This window comes from Callithrix jacchus, chromosome 3 (genome assembly GCF_049354715.1).
Source record: "Callithrix jacchus isolate 240 chromosome 3, calJac240_pri, whole genome shotgun sequence".
Classification (NCBI taxonomy): domain Eukaryota; kingdom Metazoa; phylum Chordata; class Mammalia; order Primates; family Cebidae; genus Callithrix; species Callithrix jacchus.
In genome coordinates, this window is record NC_133504.1 from 89,692,163 (window position 1) to 89,709,014 (window position 16,852).

Below are 16,852 nucleotides of genomic sequence, written 5' to 3' on the forward strand. Positions count from 1 at the left end.
TAGTTATCAAAACAGCATGCTACAGGCATAAAAACAGACATATAAACCATAGAACAGAACAGAGCAGAAAGACCAGATATAAATGCATGCATTTATGTTTAATGGATTTTTGACAGAGGTGCCAAGAATAAATGATGTTAGGAAAACTGAGTATCTGCATGAAGAAGAATGAAGTTAGATCCTTATCTCACTTCACATAAAAAACTCAGTGATTTAAAGAGTTACATGTAAGACCAGAAACTGTAAAACTGCTAGAGAAAAGTAGGGGAAAAGACTTATGACAGTAGGCAGTGTTTTGTTTTGTTTTTTTTTTTTTGGATATGACTCCAAAAGTATAGGCAACAAATGTGAATATAGGCGAATTGGAGTTCATCAAACTAAAAATATCTGTATGGCAAAGATCAGATGTATCAACGGAGTGAAGAGACCTACAGAATGGGAGAAAATATTTGCAAACCATACATCTGATAAGGGGTTAATATCCAAAATAGGAAGCCAAACAACTCAATGGCAAGAAAACAATGCAATTGAAAAAAGGGGAAAGAATCTGAATAGACTTTCCTCAGAAGAAGATAGACAATTAGCCAACAGGTCTATGAAAAAAGGCCCAACATCTTTAATCATCAGGGAAATGCAATTAAAACCACAATGAGCTGTCACCCCACACCTGTTATGATGGCTGTTATGAAAAAGACAGAACTGTTGGTGAGGATGTGGGAAAAGAAAATCCTAGTATGCTTTTGTGGGAATATTAGTATAGCCATTATGGAAATCAATATGGAGGTTTCTCAAAAAATTAGAAATAGAACTATATGATCCAGCAATCCCACTACTAGCTATATAATGAAAGGATGTGAAATTAGTATGTTGAATCGATAGCTGCATTCTCATGTTCATTGCAGCACTGTTTGCCATAGTCAAGATATAGAATCAGCCTAAGTGATCATCAATTGATAAATGGATAAAAAATGGTATATTTACACAGTGGAATACTATTCAACCTTAAAAATGGTGGAAATCCTTTTGTTTGTCACCACATGGATGATATAGTGTTAAGTGAAATAAGCCAAGCATAGAAAGAGAAATACCATATGATGTCACTTATATGTGGAATCTAAAAAAGTTGAACCTGTAGAAGTAGAGAGTGAATGTGTTTATCAGGGACTGCCAAGTTTGGGGTATAGAGGGGACTGGTGGGGATGGTTGGAGGAGATGTTGGTCAAAGGATGCAAAATTTTATTTAGATATGAGGAATAAGTTCAAAATATCTATTGTACAACATGGTAATGATAATAAAGTTTCTGAAAATGCTGCTATGGACATATGTATGTACAAGTTTTATGTGGTCATATGTTTTCATTTCTTGTGCGTATAATGTAGGCATGGGATTGTTTGGTTATATGATAACTGTATTTAATATTTTGAGGGGCTGCTGTTTTCTAAAATGACTGTACTATTTTATATTGGCAACAACAAATGTATGAAGATTCCAGTATCTCCATATCCTCACCAGTACTTGTTACTGTCTATCTTTATTACAGCTGTCCTAGTGGGTGTGAAGTGACATGATATCTTATTGTGGTTTTGATTTGCATTTCCCTTGTGGATAATGATGATGAATATTATTTGAATAATATGTCTTATTTACCATTTGTTTATCTTCTTTGGAGGAAAGCCTGTTCAGATACTTTGAGGACTATGTAATTCTATGCTTTTTTTTTTTTTTTCTTTTTTAAGAAGGAGCTTTGGGAGAATATGTAGTTATAACCAGTGCATTCCACTTTTCTCATTTCAGAAGTAGCTATCTCATGATACACAAAGGCATCTCTTCCACACTTTCTTTGGGAGTCTACTCAAATGTCATCTTCTTAGCATTTCTTGTTCATCCTCTCTAAAGAAGCACTCTTTCCTCATCTCTGTTTCCTTTTTTACCCTATTTTATTTTTCTGCAGTGCACTTATCACTCTCTGATGTTGTAATTAAGTTTTATTGGTTTACATTGTTCCCCAGTGGGATGTAAGCTAATTGAGGGTGTTTTGCTCACTTGGCATACGCGTAGGGCCTTAGTAGATACTGTCTGAATGGTTGAATGAATAAATGCATGTGTGAAAAGACTAGGCTCTAAAGTCTGCCACTCACTGGTTTTGAAATCTTGAGCAAGTTATTTTACCTTTTCTCAGATTTAACATCTTCATCTGTAAAACCTTAGTAGTAAGAGTGCCTATGTCATTGGGTTGCTGTGTGGATTAAATCAGTTGGCATGTGTAAAGCAGTAAATACCATGCCAGTACTCTAAGGAAAAAAATAAGGCTAGCTCTTTTATCTTTTTCTTTGCTTTTGGCATGTTACATAGAGTTTTGTGTGTTTGCAAGGAATGTGTGCTTGCCTTTTAAAGGACTTATATAAACTAGAATTTTTTTTTCTTTTTTTTTCTAGGGAATGCAGAGAGCAACTAATGTCACCTACCAAGCCCATCATGTCAGCAGGAACAAGAGAGGTCAGGTTGTGGGGACCAGAGGTGGCTTTCGTGGCTGCACAGTTTGGCTAACAGGTATTGTCAAGAGAGAGAAACCAGTTTATTTTAAAAGCAATGCTTACAGGTAACCCTGGACTAAGAGTAGGCATATTTAAATTTTGAGCTCTGTTCTTGTATTTTTGAGCATCACGACACATAACTGACATGGTTACTTAATAATAACATTTCTGTCTGGTAATTTTTTTTTGTTCTTTTACAGGATTGCTGTTAAATAAAGGTAAAAACCACAGTGCATATTAAAACTACTTTCTAGTAGATACTACATGAAATTCTACCCACTTCTGAGTGCAAATAAGATCTGGATTCTGCTCTAAGAAGCTAACAGTGTAAACCATACATCTTAATCTATTTTATGCTCTTATAACAGAATACCAGAGACTGGGTAATTTATATGAATAGAAATTTATTTCTCATAGCTCTGGAGCCTGGGAAGACCAAGATTGAGGGACTAGCATCCGGAGAGGGCCTTCTTGCTATGTCTATAACATGGCAGAAGATATCACATGGTGAGAAAGAGCAAGAGATTGAACTCACAGCTTCAATCCCCTTTATAGATGGATTATTCCATTAATGAGGGTGGATCCCTTATGACCTAAACACCTCCGTTAGACCCTATCATTCAACACTGTTGCGTTGAGGATCAAGTTTCCAACATATGAACTTTGAGAGACACATTCAAACCATAGCACAGTGTAATGAGAAAGAATGAGTGATAGGGATTTTCACAAAGTGAATTTCTACTACTCAGCTCTTGATTTTGGCCTTTGTTTTTTGTGTGTGTGTGAGTGTTGGTTTCCCTAGAGTCTTTCTTTGAGCTTAGCCATAGCTAGCTGGTGAGACAATGAATTGATACAGATTTTTAAGTAGCTTTAAAAAGGTTGGATCCTTTCACTTCTAGGAATTGTATTTAAAATTTTGATACATTTTGCCACATTATCCACTAAAATTTTATACCAATTTACTCTCCTACCAGCAGTATGGAAGGGTGTTTATTTCCCAGTGTCTTTTTCAACAGTGGGTGTTACCAGTTCTTAACATTTTTTGCTGATTGGCAAAAAACATTACTCTTTTGTTTTTTTAATCATGTTTCAATTTTAGACAGGTCTTTGTTTTTTTATGAAAGAAGATAGCACTCTTACATTCTTCCCATTTTCTCATTCTTAATTCCAGATAGATGTTAAACTGTTACCTTTTTTATTGCCCAGGTTTATAGCACTTAATGGGTCAATAGTTGCTAGCTTACCATCAGTTCTTTTACTATGGCATGTCCACTCATGAGCTCTTTATTTGAATCGTCTTAATTGTCTGTATGCCATTGTTAAATAATTTTTGCAAGATGGCCTTCCATTAGGTTCTGAACTACTGGAGGTTTTATGTTTGAGAATGTCTGTTTATCTTTTATGCCAACTTGGCTGGGTAAAATATATTTTTGGTTCATACTTTCTTGGTCTTAGAATTTTAAAAACAGTACTCTATTGTCTTCTGGCATTAAATGTTTTGAAGACGTGTGAGCCTAATCAGCCTTTTCTTTTTAGGAGCTTTTTTTTTTTTTTTTTCCATCTGGATGACTAAAGAATTATTTTCCATAAAAATACAGGGAAATAGAGGTTTTTGTCTTTTTCAGTTAGGTCCTCATCTGCAGTTGATTTTTGTGTATAGTGTAGAGAGGGATCCATTAAAATTTTTTTTCCACACGGATAATCACTTGTCCCAAGAACATAGATTGATGAGGGTATCCTCTTTCTCTGATCTGCAGTGCCAGCTCTGTCTTATATCAGGTGTCTACTATGTGTGGACCCTCTGCTATGTCCCCTGAGATGTTTTTCTGTTCCTCTGTTAATGCGGCATTCTTAGTTCTCTATTATGATAAATCTTGAAAGACAGTGGAGTAAGTCCTCTTTGTTCTTCATCAGCAGTGTTGCCTTTTTTTTTTCATTGTGACTTCCTTTATTTTGGCTCTTAGTGTTGTGTAAGTCTTGTAATAGATTTAACCAATTCCCCAGAACTCTGCTGTTATTTAGTTAGGGATTGCGTTGTATCTAAGGTTAATTTTGGGAGAAAATTGATCTTTAGGATAGTGGATTCTCTTTTTCTCGAACGTGGTATTTTCTATTTATTTCGTCACTAATGATACTTATAAATAAAGCTTATCTGGTTTTTTGGTACTTGCTTTATGGTCTAGTATGTAGTAAGTTTTCAGTCTTCACCTTGCTCCCACTCTATACCTTCCTCTATTGGGACAGGATAGCTAGTGTTGGCTGGAGTTTATATCTCCCTTCCCTCAGGTCAGTTAGGTTCCAATAAAACCTCAGCAGGTGAGGCTTTGGTTAAATAATTTCTCCTGAGATCAGTCCTTGTTAAAAAGAATCTGGTACTCTGGTATATTTCAGAATGGAAGCACACAGGGATTTTTCTCCAGTATTTACTGTGAGAACCTGATTGAGCTTCTGGAGGTGAAACTCACAATATTGTTGGAAACTCTCTATAACTAGGTTCCTTTGAAATTTTTAACTCTCAGACTTGTCTATACTGAGCTTTAATTAATTCATCAATTACAGTTGAGGTTCTTCTCTGTGACACTGGTTCCCACAGCACTTTTCCCCACAGTGAGTTTCTGTTCCAGTCAGCAGTCACACACTGCATTTGCCTGTCTCCCCAGTCTTGGGGGCAGTGGTTTGCCCCTTGTCCTCCCTTCACTTACAGATGCAAGAAGAGTTATTCTGTTCAGGTTTTTACTTGTTCGGATTTAGTGGTGACTTTCAGGCTCCTCCTATGTGTGGACCTGGAAAACTTGTGGTTTTCATAAACATGTATTTGAGAAGAATATGTATTCCCCTGATGTGTGCAGTATTCTGTATAATAGATTAAGCTCGTCAGTTGTGGTATCATATCTTCTGTAGCCTTCAGATATATATATGTTTTTGATAATGATGTTGGACATGGAAGTCAAGATTTGTTTTTTCTTGCAATTCAGATGCTTAACCTGGATCTGCCCAAGTTATCGAGTGATTTGTATTGTTTTCCTAGACATGGTTCACTTTTTCTCAGATTTTATTTTAGGCAAATTTTCTTGTTTTGTGTTTAGACATTGGTTGGTATATTAACTGACCGGGGCTGTCATAACAAATTAACCACAAAATGGGTGGCCTCAAATGGAAATGTATTCTGCCACAGTTCTGGAGGCTAGAAGTTTGAAATTAAGTTTGTGGTGAGGTTGGTTCATCCTGTAGGTGCTGAGGGAGAATCTGTTCTGTTCTTCTCTTAGCTTCTGCTGGTTGCTGGCAGTCCTTGGTGTTCCTTGGTGTGTGGGCAGATCACTTCAATCTCTGCTTTTGTCTCATAGCCTTGTAAGAACACCAGCTGTTGGATTTAGGGTCCCCCCCCAATCTAGTACAACCTCCTCTTAATTTAACTTTGATTATGTTTGTAAAGACTCTTATTTCCAGATAAGGTCATCTTCTAAGGTTCTGGGTGGACATGAATATTTGGGGAACACTATTCAACCAAGTAAAGCTGGTTTCTGTTCTTCAGTTATATCAGTTATCCTTATCTTAGATTTGGATTGCTTATCTTGTATTATCAATTTCCTCTGACTGCTTTGCTGACTGTAATTATCTAAATGAAACTGTTTATGTCAGTAATTCAATTTTCAACCGTGCCTATTCTTTGTTTCAAATTAAATAGACACATAAAATATATAAATACACATGTATGTATGAACAGACACTTTTATTATAATTTAGGTTGTTTTTGTGGTATAAAAGTTTAGAGTTTCAGATTATTTCCTCCTTATACTTGATGATCAAGTGGTAGTTAAAAACAGTAATTCAAAAGAAAAAAAGAAAAGGCTGTTCCTTCCCAGCCACCATCTCTTTGTTCCACCTACTGTTACTGTGTAACAATTTGCCTAAAACCCAGTGGTGTAAAATAAGTAACATTTAACTGTGCTTACCATTTTGGAGGTAAGGGATTTAAGAGGGCTCAGACAGGCAGCTTTGCTTAGGTCTTGCTTGGTTGTTGTCATGCTGACCTGGGCCACAGTCATCTGAAGGTTCAGCTGGCCTGGATGTCCAAGATGACTTACTCAGATGCTGCTGGTTGTCAGCTGGGAGCTTAGCAGCCTGCGACTGGCTGGAACACCTGCTCGCGAACACATTAACATGGTGGTCTTAGGGACTTTAGCTGCTGGCTTCTAAATTAAGTGACCAAAGAAAAGCTGCATTATGTTTTCTGACCTAGCCTTGGTAGTCACACATCACTGTTTCACTGTTTCACTACATTCTTTTGGCGCAGGTAAGTTCTAAGGCCAGCCCACATTTAAGGGCAGGGAATTAGTACCTCTTGATGTGACAGTAGTAAAGTCACATTGTAGAAGAGCTTGTAGGATGAGATACTCAGTTGCTGCCGTCTTTGGAAAATGCAGTTGGCTACAGTCATTAATGCAGGTTTTTAATATATAGAGCAATGACACTATATCAATGCTCTCAACATATCCTCTCTCCTTTTTTTTAAATTTTACTTTAAGTTCTGGGATACATGTGTAGAATGTGCAGGTTTGTTACATAGGTATATGTGGGTCATGGTGGTTTACTGCACCTATCAACTCATCAACTGGGTTTTAAGCCCCACATACATTAGCTATTTGTCCTGATGCTTTCCCTCACCTCTGCACCCCCACCCTGCCCCCCGCCACAGGCCCTACTATATGTTGCTCCCCTCTCTGTGTCCATGTATTCTAACTGTTCAGCTCCCACTTATAAGGCAGAACATTCAAGTTTTGGTTTTCTCTTCCTCTGTTAGTTTGCCAAGGATGATGGCTTGCAGCTCCATCCATGACCCTGCAGAGGACATGATCTTATTCCTTTTTATGGCTGCATAGTATTCCATGGTGTATATGTACCACATTCTTTATGCAGTCTATCGTTGATGGGCAATTGGGTTGGTTCCATGTTTTTGCTATTGTAAATTGTGCTGCAGTAAACATGTGCATGTATATTTAAAGTAGAATGATTTATATTCCTTTGGGTATATACCCAGTAATGGGATTGCTAGGTCAAATGGTGTTTCTGGTACTAGGTCCTTGAGGAATCACCACACTGTCTTCCACAATGGTTGAACTCATTTATATTCCTACCAACAGTGTAAAAGTGTTCCTGTTTCTCCATAGCCTTACCAGCATCTGTTGTTTCTTGACTTTTTAATAATAGGCATTCTGACTGGCATGAGATGGTACCTCATTGTGGTTTTGATTTGCATTTCTCTAATGATCAGTGATGATGAGCTTTTTTTCATGTTTTTTGGCCACATAAATGTCTTCTTTTGAGACGTGTCCATATCCTTTGCTCACTTTTTGATGGGTTTTTGTTTTCTTGTATATTTGTTTAAGTTCCTTTAGATTCTGGGTATTAGACCTTTGTCAGATGAGTAGATTGCAAAAATTTTTTCCACATACGCATATCAGTAAACGTAATCCGTCACATAAACAGAACCAATGACAAAAACCACATTATTTATCTCAATACATGCAGAACAGGCCTTTGATAACATTCAACATCTCTTTATGTTAAAAGCTCTCAATAAACTAGATTTTGATGGAACATATCTCAAAATGATAAGAGCTATTTATGACAAACCCATTGTCAATATCATACTGAATGGGCAAAAGCCGGAAGCATTCTGTTTGAAAACTGGCACAAGACAAGGATGCCATCTCTAACCTCTTCTAGTAAACATAGTATTGGAAGTTCTAGCCAGGGCAGTCAGGGAAGAGAAAGAAATAAGGTATTCATATAGGAAGAGAGGAAGTCAAATTGTCTCTTTTTGCAGATATGATTCTATATTTAGAAAGCCCCACAGTCTCAGCCCAAAAACTCCTTAAGCTGATACATAATTTCAGCAAAGTCTCAGGATACAAAATCAACGTGCAAAAATCACAAGCATCCTTATGCACCAACAATAGACAAGCAGAGAGCCAAATCATGAATAAACTCCCACTCACAATTGCTACAAAGAGAATAAAATACCTAGGAATACAACTTGCAAGGGAGATAAAGGACCTCTTGCAAGGAGAACGACAAATCGCTGCTCAAGGAAATAAGAGAGGACACAAACAAATGGAAAAACATTCCATCCTCCTGGATAGGAAAAATCAATGTTGTGAAAATTGACATACTGCCCAAAGTAATCTATAGATTGAGTGCTATTCCCATAAAACTACCACTGATATTCTGACAGAATTAGAAAAAACTACTTTAAATTTCATATGGAACCAAAAAAGTCTTCTCTTCTATTTTTTTTTTTTTTTTAAATTCCAGTTAGTGTTCTGTACTACCATGAATTTTTTTTAAGAGCATTGGTACATTAGACTTTAGTATTTTATCTCTTCCCTTTCTTGGTTATGACACTTGCCAAGGTGGCAAGTAATAGTTCATAAATATACTCTTTCCTTTTCCTCCTTGTTTACTGAATAAACACTGTTGGTATAGGAAGATGAGTTGAAATGAAGGTGTTCTATTAAGATTAATTCTATTATAAATTGGACTCCCAAATAGTTGTAGCAAGGTGATTTGTGAGAGCTGATGATCCAGGAAAATGGAGGTACCTTTGTAACATTTCACTTACTTTTGTACTTTCTTTTTCTTCCCTCACTGGAAATAATTTGGTCATATGACTTTTTTGAAATTTGGCATGCAGCTTTAGAAAAGTGGTAACAAGAAGACAAAGTGAATATTTAGCCAACCATGACTGCTAATAAAATTAGTTAAGCCTTTTTGAAGTTTTTCAGTGATTTCTGATACCTTTGCTCATAGATACATTATTAAAAACAAACACTTACTATGTTTAAACTGTAGGTGTTTTTCTAGGTAAGAGGTAAATCTTAAAGAGAAATACTGGGTAAGAATGTTACTGAGAGATTGCTATGCATAATGAATGTATTCAATCCTGTGATTAAAAGTTTTTATATTTCTTGAGGCCAGGAGTTTGAGATCAGCTGGGGCAACATTTTGAGAATTCTGTCTCTACAAATAATAAAATAAGTTGGATGTGGTGGCATGTGCCTGTAGTCCCAGCTCTTCAGGAGGCTGAGGCATGATCTCTTGAGTCCGGGAATTTGAAGCTGCAGTGAGCTGTGATTGCACCATTGCACTCTAGCCTGCGTGGCAGAGTGCAACCCTATTTCTGGGGAAAAAAAGGTATTACTACATAGTTATCCTTCTAACTTTACTCATGGAATCTGTTTGGACTGTTTACTTTTAGGGTTGTCAGGAGCAGGAAAGACTACGGTGAGCATGGCTTTGGAAGAGTACCTGGTTTGCCATGGTATTCCATGCTATACTCTGGATGGTGACAATATTCGTCAAGGTCTCAATAAAAATCTTGGCTTTAGTCCTGAAGACAGAGAAGAGAATGTTCGACGCATCGCAGAAGTTGCTAAACTGTTTGCAGATGCTGGCTTAGTGTGCATCACAAGTTTTATATCACCTTATACTCAGGTACGTGATTTTTGTGCCATCGCCTTTCTGATTACATTTATTGAGAATATGGTATCAGGCAAAGCACATACTTGAAACACTGATAGGTGCTTTGAGGCTAACTCTACTATTACCTGGCTACTATCTCTTTGTTCCTGTAACATAAGATTAAAATAACCTAAAACATTTCTGTGCTTTGACTTTATAAGTAAATCCAGTTTTGATAAAACCTGGTTTTAAGAAAACCCTAAAGTGTAACACAGTCATTGAACTCAAGCCAATGGCCAAATTATTTCAAGTTTGACTTTTCAATTTAATAAACCTATAGTGAATACTTGACAGATGTCAGATTCCGGAGCAAATCTGAGTTTCTTAACATGTGTCCTACCATGGCTTCTTTGCTCAGAATTTGTTGTTCTTAGCATGCATTATAGTTCCTTATTTTAGGGACTGCAGCAACAACAAACCATGTTTGTGTATTTCTCTGAAACAATTGTGTCGTTTCTTATCTCAGGATTTTGTTTCCTCCCTGCCTGGAAGGTACTCTTCTCCTCCCTCCTATTTTTCTTTGCGCAGTGTCAGCTGACTTCCTGCCATACATTGAGACTTAGGTTAGGTACCTTAATACATTATTTTACTTTCTTCAGTTTTTAAGTTCAGGACTACATGTGCAGGATGTGCAGGTTTGTTAAATTGGTAAACGTGTACCATGGTGGTGTGCTACACAGATCATCCTATCACCTAGGTATTAAGCCCAGCATCCATTAGCTGTTCTTCTGATGGTCTCCCTCCCTACCCACAACAGGCACCAGTGTGTGTTGTTTCCTGCCCATGTGTCCATGTCTTCTCATTATTCAGCTGCCACTGATAAGTGAGAACATACGGTGTTTGGTTTTCTGTTCCTGTGTTAGTTTGCTGAGGATAATGGCTTCCGACTCCATCCATGTCCGTGCAAAGGACATGATCCCATTCCTTTTTATAGCTGCATAGTATTCCGTGATATATATGTACCACATTTTCTTTATTCAGCCTATCATTGATGGGCATTTAGGTTGATTCCATGTCTTTGCTATCGTGAATGGTGCTGCAGTGAACATACTCATGCATGTATCTTTGTAATATAATGATTTATATTCCTTTGGGTGTATACCCAGTAATGGGACTGCTGTGTTAAATGTTATTTCTGCCTCTAGGTCTTTGAGGAATTGCCACACTGTCTTCCACAATGGTTGAACTAATTTACACTCCCACCTGCAATGTAAAAGCATTCCTTTTTTCTCCACATCCTCACCAGCATCTGTTCTTTCTTGACTTTCTAGTAATAGCCATTCTGACTAGTGTGAGATGGTATCTCATTGCAGTTTTGATTTGCATTTCTTAATGTTCAGTGATGTTGAGCTCTTTTTCATGTTTGTTGGCTGCATAAGAAGTGTCTGTTCATGTCCTTTGCCCACTTTTTAATGCTTTTTTCTTATAACTTTGCTTAAGTTCCTTGTTGATCCCATTCTTCAGGCTGCCTGTTCACTGTGATGTTAGATTCTTTTTCTGTGCAGAAGCTCTTTAGTTCAATTAGATCCCATTTGTCAATTTTTGCTTTTGCTGCAGTTACTTTTGATGTTTTTGTCATGAAATCTTGTGCCTGTGCCTATGTCCTAAATGGTATTGCCTAGATTAAATTTCTAGGGTTTTTATAGTTTCGTATTTCACATTTAAGTCTTTAATCCATCTCAAGTTAATTTTTGCATGTAGTGTAAGGAAGGGGTCCAATTTTCTGCATATGGCAAGCCAGTTCTGCTAGTACCATTTATTAAATAGGGAATCTTTTCTCACTGCTTGTGTTTGTCAGGTTTGTCAAAGATCAGATGGTTAGGTGTGCATATGTTATTTTTAAAAAAACCCAGTTTATTGACTGGTGATACTGATAGTATCTGTAGCGATAATAATAATTAACATTTATTGAACACTGAACTGTGTTCTGGTAATGGCTAGAGTGCTTTTATGTGAATTAACTCAAGTAATTCTTGTCTCCTAGTGGGGTCACAAGGAGACAAAGGTGTGCATTGCCCATAGTCACACATTCTACTTGTAGAAGAGCAAGGGTTTGCACCCAGACATCTCTTGGACTGGATGCTATGCTGCCTCCAAACCCCACTGGCTCCATGACTGCTGGGACTGTGCCTTATTTGCCTTTGTAATCTTGATGCCAGGCCTGGCTCTGGGACCATATCCTATGATTAGTGTTTGTTGAACAATAGCATACTCCCTTGGGAAGCCCTGATATCAGTGAATAAGTGAGTTAGTGTAGTGGTGAGAGGCAGGGTCTTTGAAGTTGGAAACAAAGAGGCTGAAATCTCAGCTCTGCCAGTTACTGCTGCTGCAGCCTTGGCCAGCACACTTAACCTCTTTCAGTTCAGGTAATCCTTGTGTCATAGGGTTGCCTTGAAGATTAGGTAAGTCATGTATTTAAATCCCCAGCACAGTGCCTGGGATGTAATAACTATTCAGTAAATGTAATAAAGCATGATAGCACAATTCTAGTACTATATCATAAATTTTGATGGTTACTTGGACTTTTTTTGTCAACAAGATTTGACCTTTGAGAAGTATAGGTGTTAGATTGAGTACTACTTACACAGGTTCACTTAATTGAACCATGACAGGAGGCCTAAAACATTCTGTAAAAACCATTTCTTGAAACTCTCAGATCATTGCCAATATATCAGTTTAAAGTGTGTAAATAGTGAAGTACAGGAGCATAGCACGAGTTATTTAGAGTTCCTGAATCCTTGGGTATACACAGTTTTCACAAAAATATGATAATGGTATTCTTATACCTTCTGGTGGGAATCTTTGCAGTTCTCAGAAAAGGAGAAGGTCTGTAATACCTGTTAGGGAGAGCTGTCAGCCCATACCTGGGTATCTAAGAGTATGTGCTGATCTGTTTTGTTGCTCCCTTGTTTGCATAGTGTGGAGCAAAATCTTTGTTGACCTCATCTATAAAAGCACTGATAATGAGGTATGGGCTATGTTTAGGGCATGTGAAAAAACATGAAAATATTTGGATTGAAACATGGAAACAGGATATGTGTATTTTTCTGTCCAATCAGGATTATATTTGTTCATTCATTCAAGAGATGTTTATTGGGTACTTCCATACCAACCGCTGAACTAGGCATATTGGTTCTAAAAATAAATTTGATAGTTTCTATCTTTAAGGAGTTAGTAGTCTGGTGGGAATGCAGAAATGTGAAAAGTTACAATATCTAGAGGCAAGTGGTGAAGTAAATATATATGAAAGGTGTTATAGAAGATTCACAGAGGAGCTGCTGCTTGAAATGAGTCATGAAGGATGAATCAGAGTATACTAGTTAGACCAGAGGGAGAAAGCTGTTTCTGACAGAGGAGACAGTACAGTATTCTCAATGGAATGTGAGACAGTTGGGTTTTTTGGAGAACTGTAGGTAGGCTGGTGTGACGGTTATGAAGGATGATTCTGAGGGGACATGTAGTTGGATCAATTTGCAGTGACTTCTTGACTGCTTAGAAAGGATTTTGCCCCAAAAGGCGTTAACAGTTTGAGATTATAACAGAATGATGTCACTGGCTTTGCATTTGATTGAATTACTTGAGTTAATTCACATAAAAGCACTCTAGGTGGCAGTGCCAAGATGGCCAAGAGGAGGCAATATCAGAATGCAGCTCCTGGTGAATGAGACGCAGAGGGCTAGAGGACTTCATGATTCCATGTGAGGTGCCAGGTTCATTTTGGGAGAACCGGAAGGACTCTGAATATAGCCCAGGGAGGGAGCCAAAGCAGAGCGAGAGCCACCCAGGGAGAATGAACCAAGACAGGGCAGGGCATGTCCCCATCTGGAACATGCAGCCGGCTCAGAGAGTCAGGAAACTTCACCCCCTCAGTGCTCCGATTTGGATCCTGTGCTTACCTCATCCTACAACCCACAGTCCACGAGAGCCCTGCCAGACTGAGGGGCACCATGCGTTGTCGATGCAAATCAGAGCGATGGCTCCCGCCAGGTGCTGGACCTGGGTGGGAGTTTGGACTAGTGCCAGTGGGACGGAACAACCCGTCCCACAGAAAGAGGCAGAGCTGAAAGCAGGGAAACAGGCCATAAGGCCTGGCAGGCCCCACAATCCACAAAACTCAAACTGAAGCCTGCATGCTGGAGAACTTGGCAGGAAATACATCAGTTTGACCCCAACTGGGAAGATGGAGCTTAGGGAAGGAGAGATGCCATTGGGAAAGCAGGGCTAATTTCACCTGCAAACAAACTTCAGGGGAAGACCACCCACCCAGCAACCTGAGTGAATCTGAGGCAGCCCAGCAGCGCCTCTGCAGGCTAAAAAACATATAGCTCCAACTGCAACAGAAAGGATGTCCACTCAGATTTCTCCCGAAATCTCCAACTTCAAAGATTAAAGGGAGATAAATCCACGAAGATGGGGAAAAAAACAGCGCAAAAAGGATGAAATCTTCAGAGACCAGTACACCTCTTTCCCTCCCAGGGGTCACAGCTCCTCACCATCAAGGGAATAAAACAAGACAGAAAGTGAGTGTGACAAATTGACAGAAGCAGGCAGAAGGTGGACAATAAACTTCTCTGAGTTAAAAGACCATGTTCTAACCCAATGCAAAGAAACTAAGAACCTTGAAAAAAGGTTAGACAAAATGCTAAATAAAATAACCAGCTTTACTTCATGAGGCATGCATAAGTTTCAGCAGCCTAATCGATCAAGCAGAAGAAAGGATATCAGAGATAGAAGATCAAATCAATGAAATAAAATGAGAAGGAAAGATTAGAGAAAAAATTGTGAAAAGAAATGAACATAGCTTCCAAGAACTATGGGATTATTTGAAAGGACCTAATCTAGGCTTGATCGACATACCTGAATGTCATGGGGAGAATGAATCCAAGTTGGAAAACACTCTTTGGGATATTATCCAAGAGAACTTCCCGAGCCTAACAAGGCAGGCCCAACATTCAAATCCAGGAAATACAGAGAACACCACAAAGATACTCCTTAAGAAGAGCATCCCCAAGGCACATAATCATCAGATTCACCAGGGTTGAAATGAAGGAAAAAAATCCTAAGGGCAGCTAGAGAGTAAGGTTGAGTCACCCACAAAGGAAAGACTGTCAGACTCGCAGCGGATCTCTCGACAGGAACTCTACAAGCTAGAATGGAGTGGGGGCCAATATTCAACATCCTTAAAGAAAAGAACTTTCAACCCAGAATGTCATATCCAGCCAAACTAAGCTCTATAAGTGAAGGAGAAATAAAATTCTTTACAGACAGGCAATTGCTGACAGATTTCATCGCTACAAGACCTGCCTTGCAAGAAATCATGAAGGAAATACTAAACATGGAAAGGAACAACCAATACCAGCCACTCCAAAAATGTACCAAATGGGAAAGAGCATTGATACAATGAAGAAACTGCGTCAATTAATGGGCAAAACAGCCAGCTAGCATCAAAATGGCAGGATCAAATTCACACATAACAATATTAACCTTAAATGTAAATGGGCTAAATGCCCCAATCAAAAGACATGGACTGGCAAATTGGGTAAAAAGTTAAAACCCATCGATGTACTGTATCCAGGAAATTCATCTCATGTGGAAGGACACACATAGGCTCAAAATAAAGGGATGGAGGAAGATTTACCAAACAAATGGAGACCAAAAAAAAAAAAAAGCAGGTGTTGCAATCCTAGTCTCTGATAAAATAGACTTTAAATCAACAAAGATCAAAAGAGGTGAAGAAGGACATTACATAATGGTCAAAGGATCAATGCAACAAGAAGAGCTAACGATCCTAAATATATACACACCCAATACAGGAGCACCCAGATACATAAAGGAAGTTCTTAATGTGACCTACAAAGAGACTTAGACTCCTGCACAGTAATAGTGGGAGACTTTAACACTCCACTGTCCATATTAGATCAGCAAGACAGAAAATTAACAAGGATATTCAGGACTTGAACTCAGATCTGGACCAGGCAGACATAATAGACATCTACAGAAATCTCCACCCCAAATCCACAGAATATACATTCTTCTCAGCCCCACATCACACCTACTCTAAAATTGACCACATAATTGGAAGTAAATCACTCCTCAGCAAATGCAAAAGAATGGAAATCATAACAAACAGTCTCTCAGACCACAGTGCCATCAAATTAGTACTCAGAATTAAGAAACTCACTCAGAACCACACAACTTCATAGAAACTGAACAACTGGCTCTTGAATGTTGACTGGCTAAACATTGAATTAAAGGCAGAAATAAAGATGTTCTTGGAAACCAACCAGAATGAAGACACAATTTACCAGAATCTCTGGGACATCTTTAAAGCAGTGTCGAGAGGGAAATTTATGGCAATAAATGCCCACATGAGAAGCAAGGAAAGATCTAAAATCAACACCATATCTTCAAAATTGAAAGAGCTAGAGGAGCAAGATAAAAAAATCTCAAAAGCTAGCAGAAGACAGGAAATAACTAAGATCAGAGCAGAACTGAAGGAGATAGAGACACAACCAACCCTTAAAAAAATCAATAAATTCAGGAGCTGGTTTTTTGAAAAGATCAACAAAATAGACCACTAGCCAAATTAATAAGAAAAGAGAGAAAAATCAGATAGATGCAGTAAAAAACAATAAAAGGGAATATCCCCAACAATTCCACAGAAATACAAACTACCATCAGAGATTACTGCAAACAACTCTGCACATAAATCAGTATACCTGGAAGAAATGGATAGATTCCTGGACACTTGCACCCTCCCAAGCCTAAACCAGAAAGAAGTTGAAATCTTGAATAG

General features: G+C 38.2%; 1 protein-coding gene across 2 annotated transcripts in view; it reads left to right on the forward strand.

Moving 5' to 3' along the window:
* The window catches only part of PAPSS1 (3'-phosphoadenosine 5'-phosphosulfate synthase 1), a 105,429-nt gene that overhangs the window by 16,300 nt on the left and 72,277 nt on the right, over positions 1–16,852 (forward strand). For both annotated transcript variants that reach the window (XM_035293174.3, XM_035293175.3), the window contains exons 2-3: positions 2,437–2,551; positions 9,794–10,029. In XM_035293174.3, the coding sequence (XP_035149065.1) occupies positions 2,437–2,551; positions 9,794–10,029 (351 nt within the window). The remainder of the gene's footprint in view (positions 1–2,436; positions 2,552–9,793; positions 10,030–16,852) is intronic.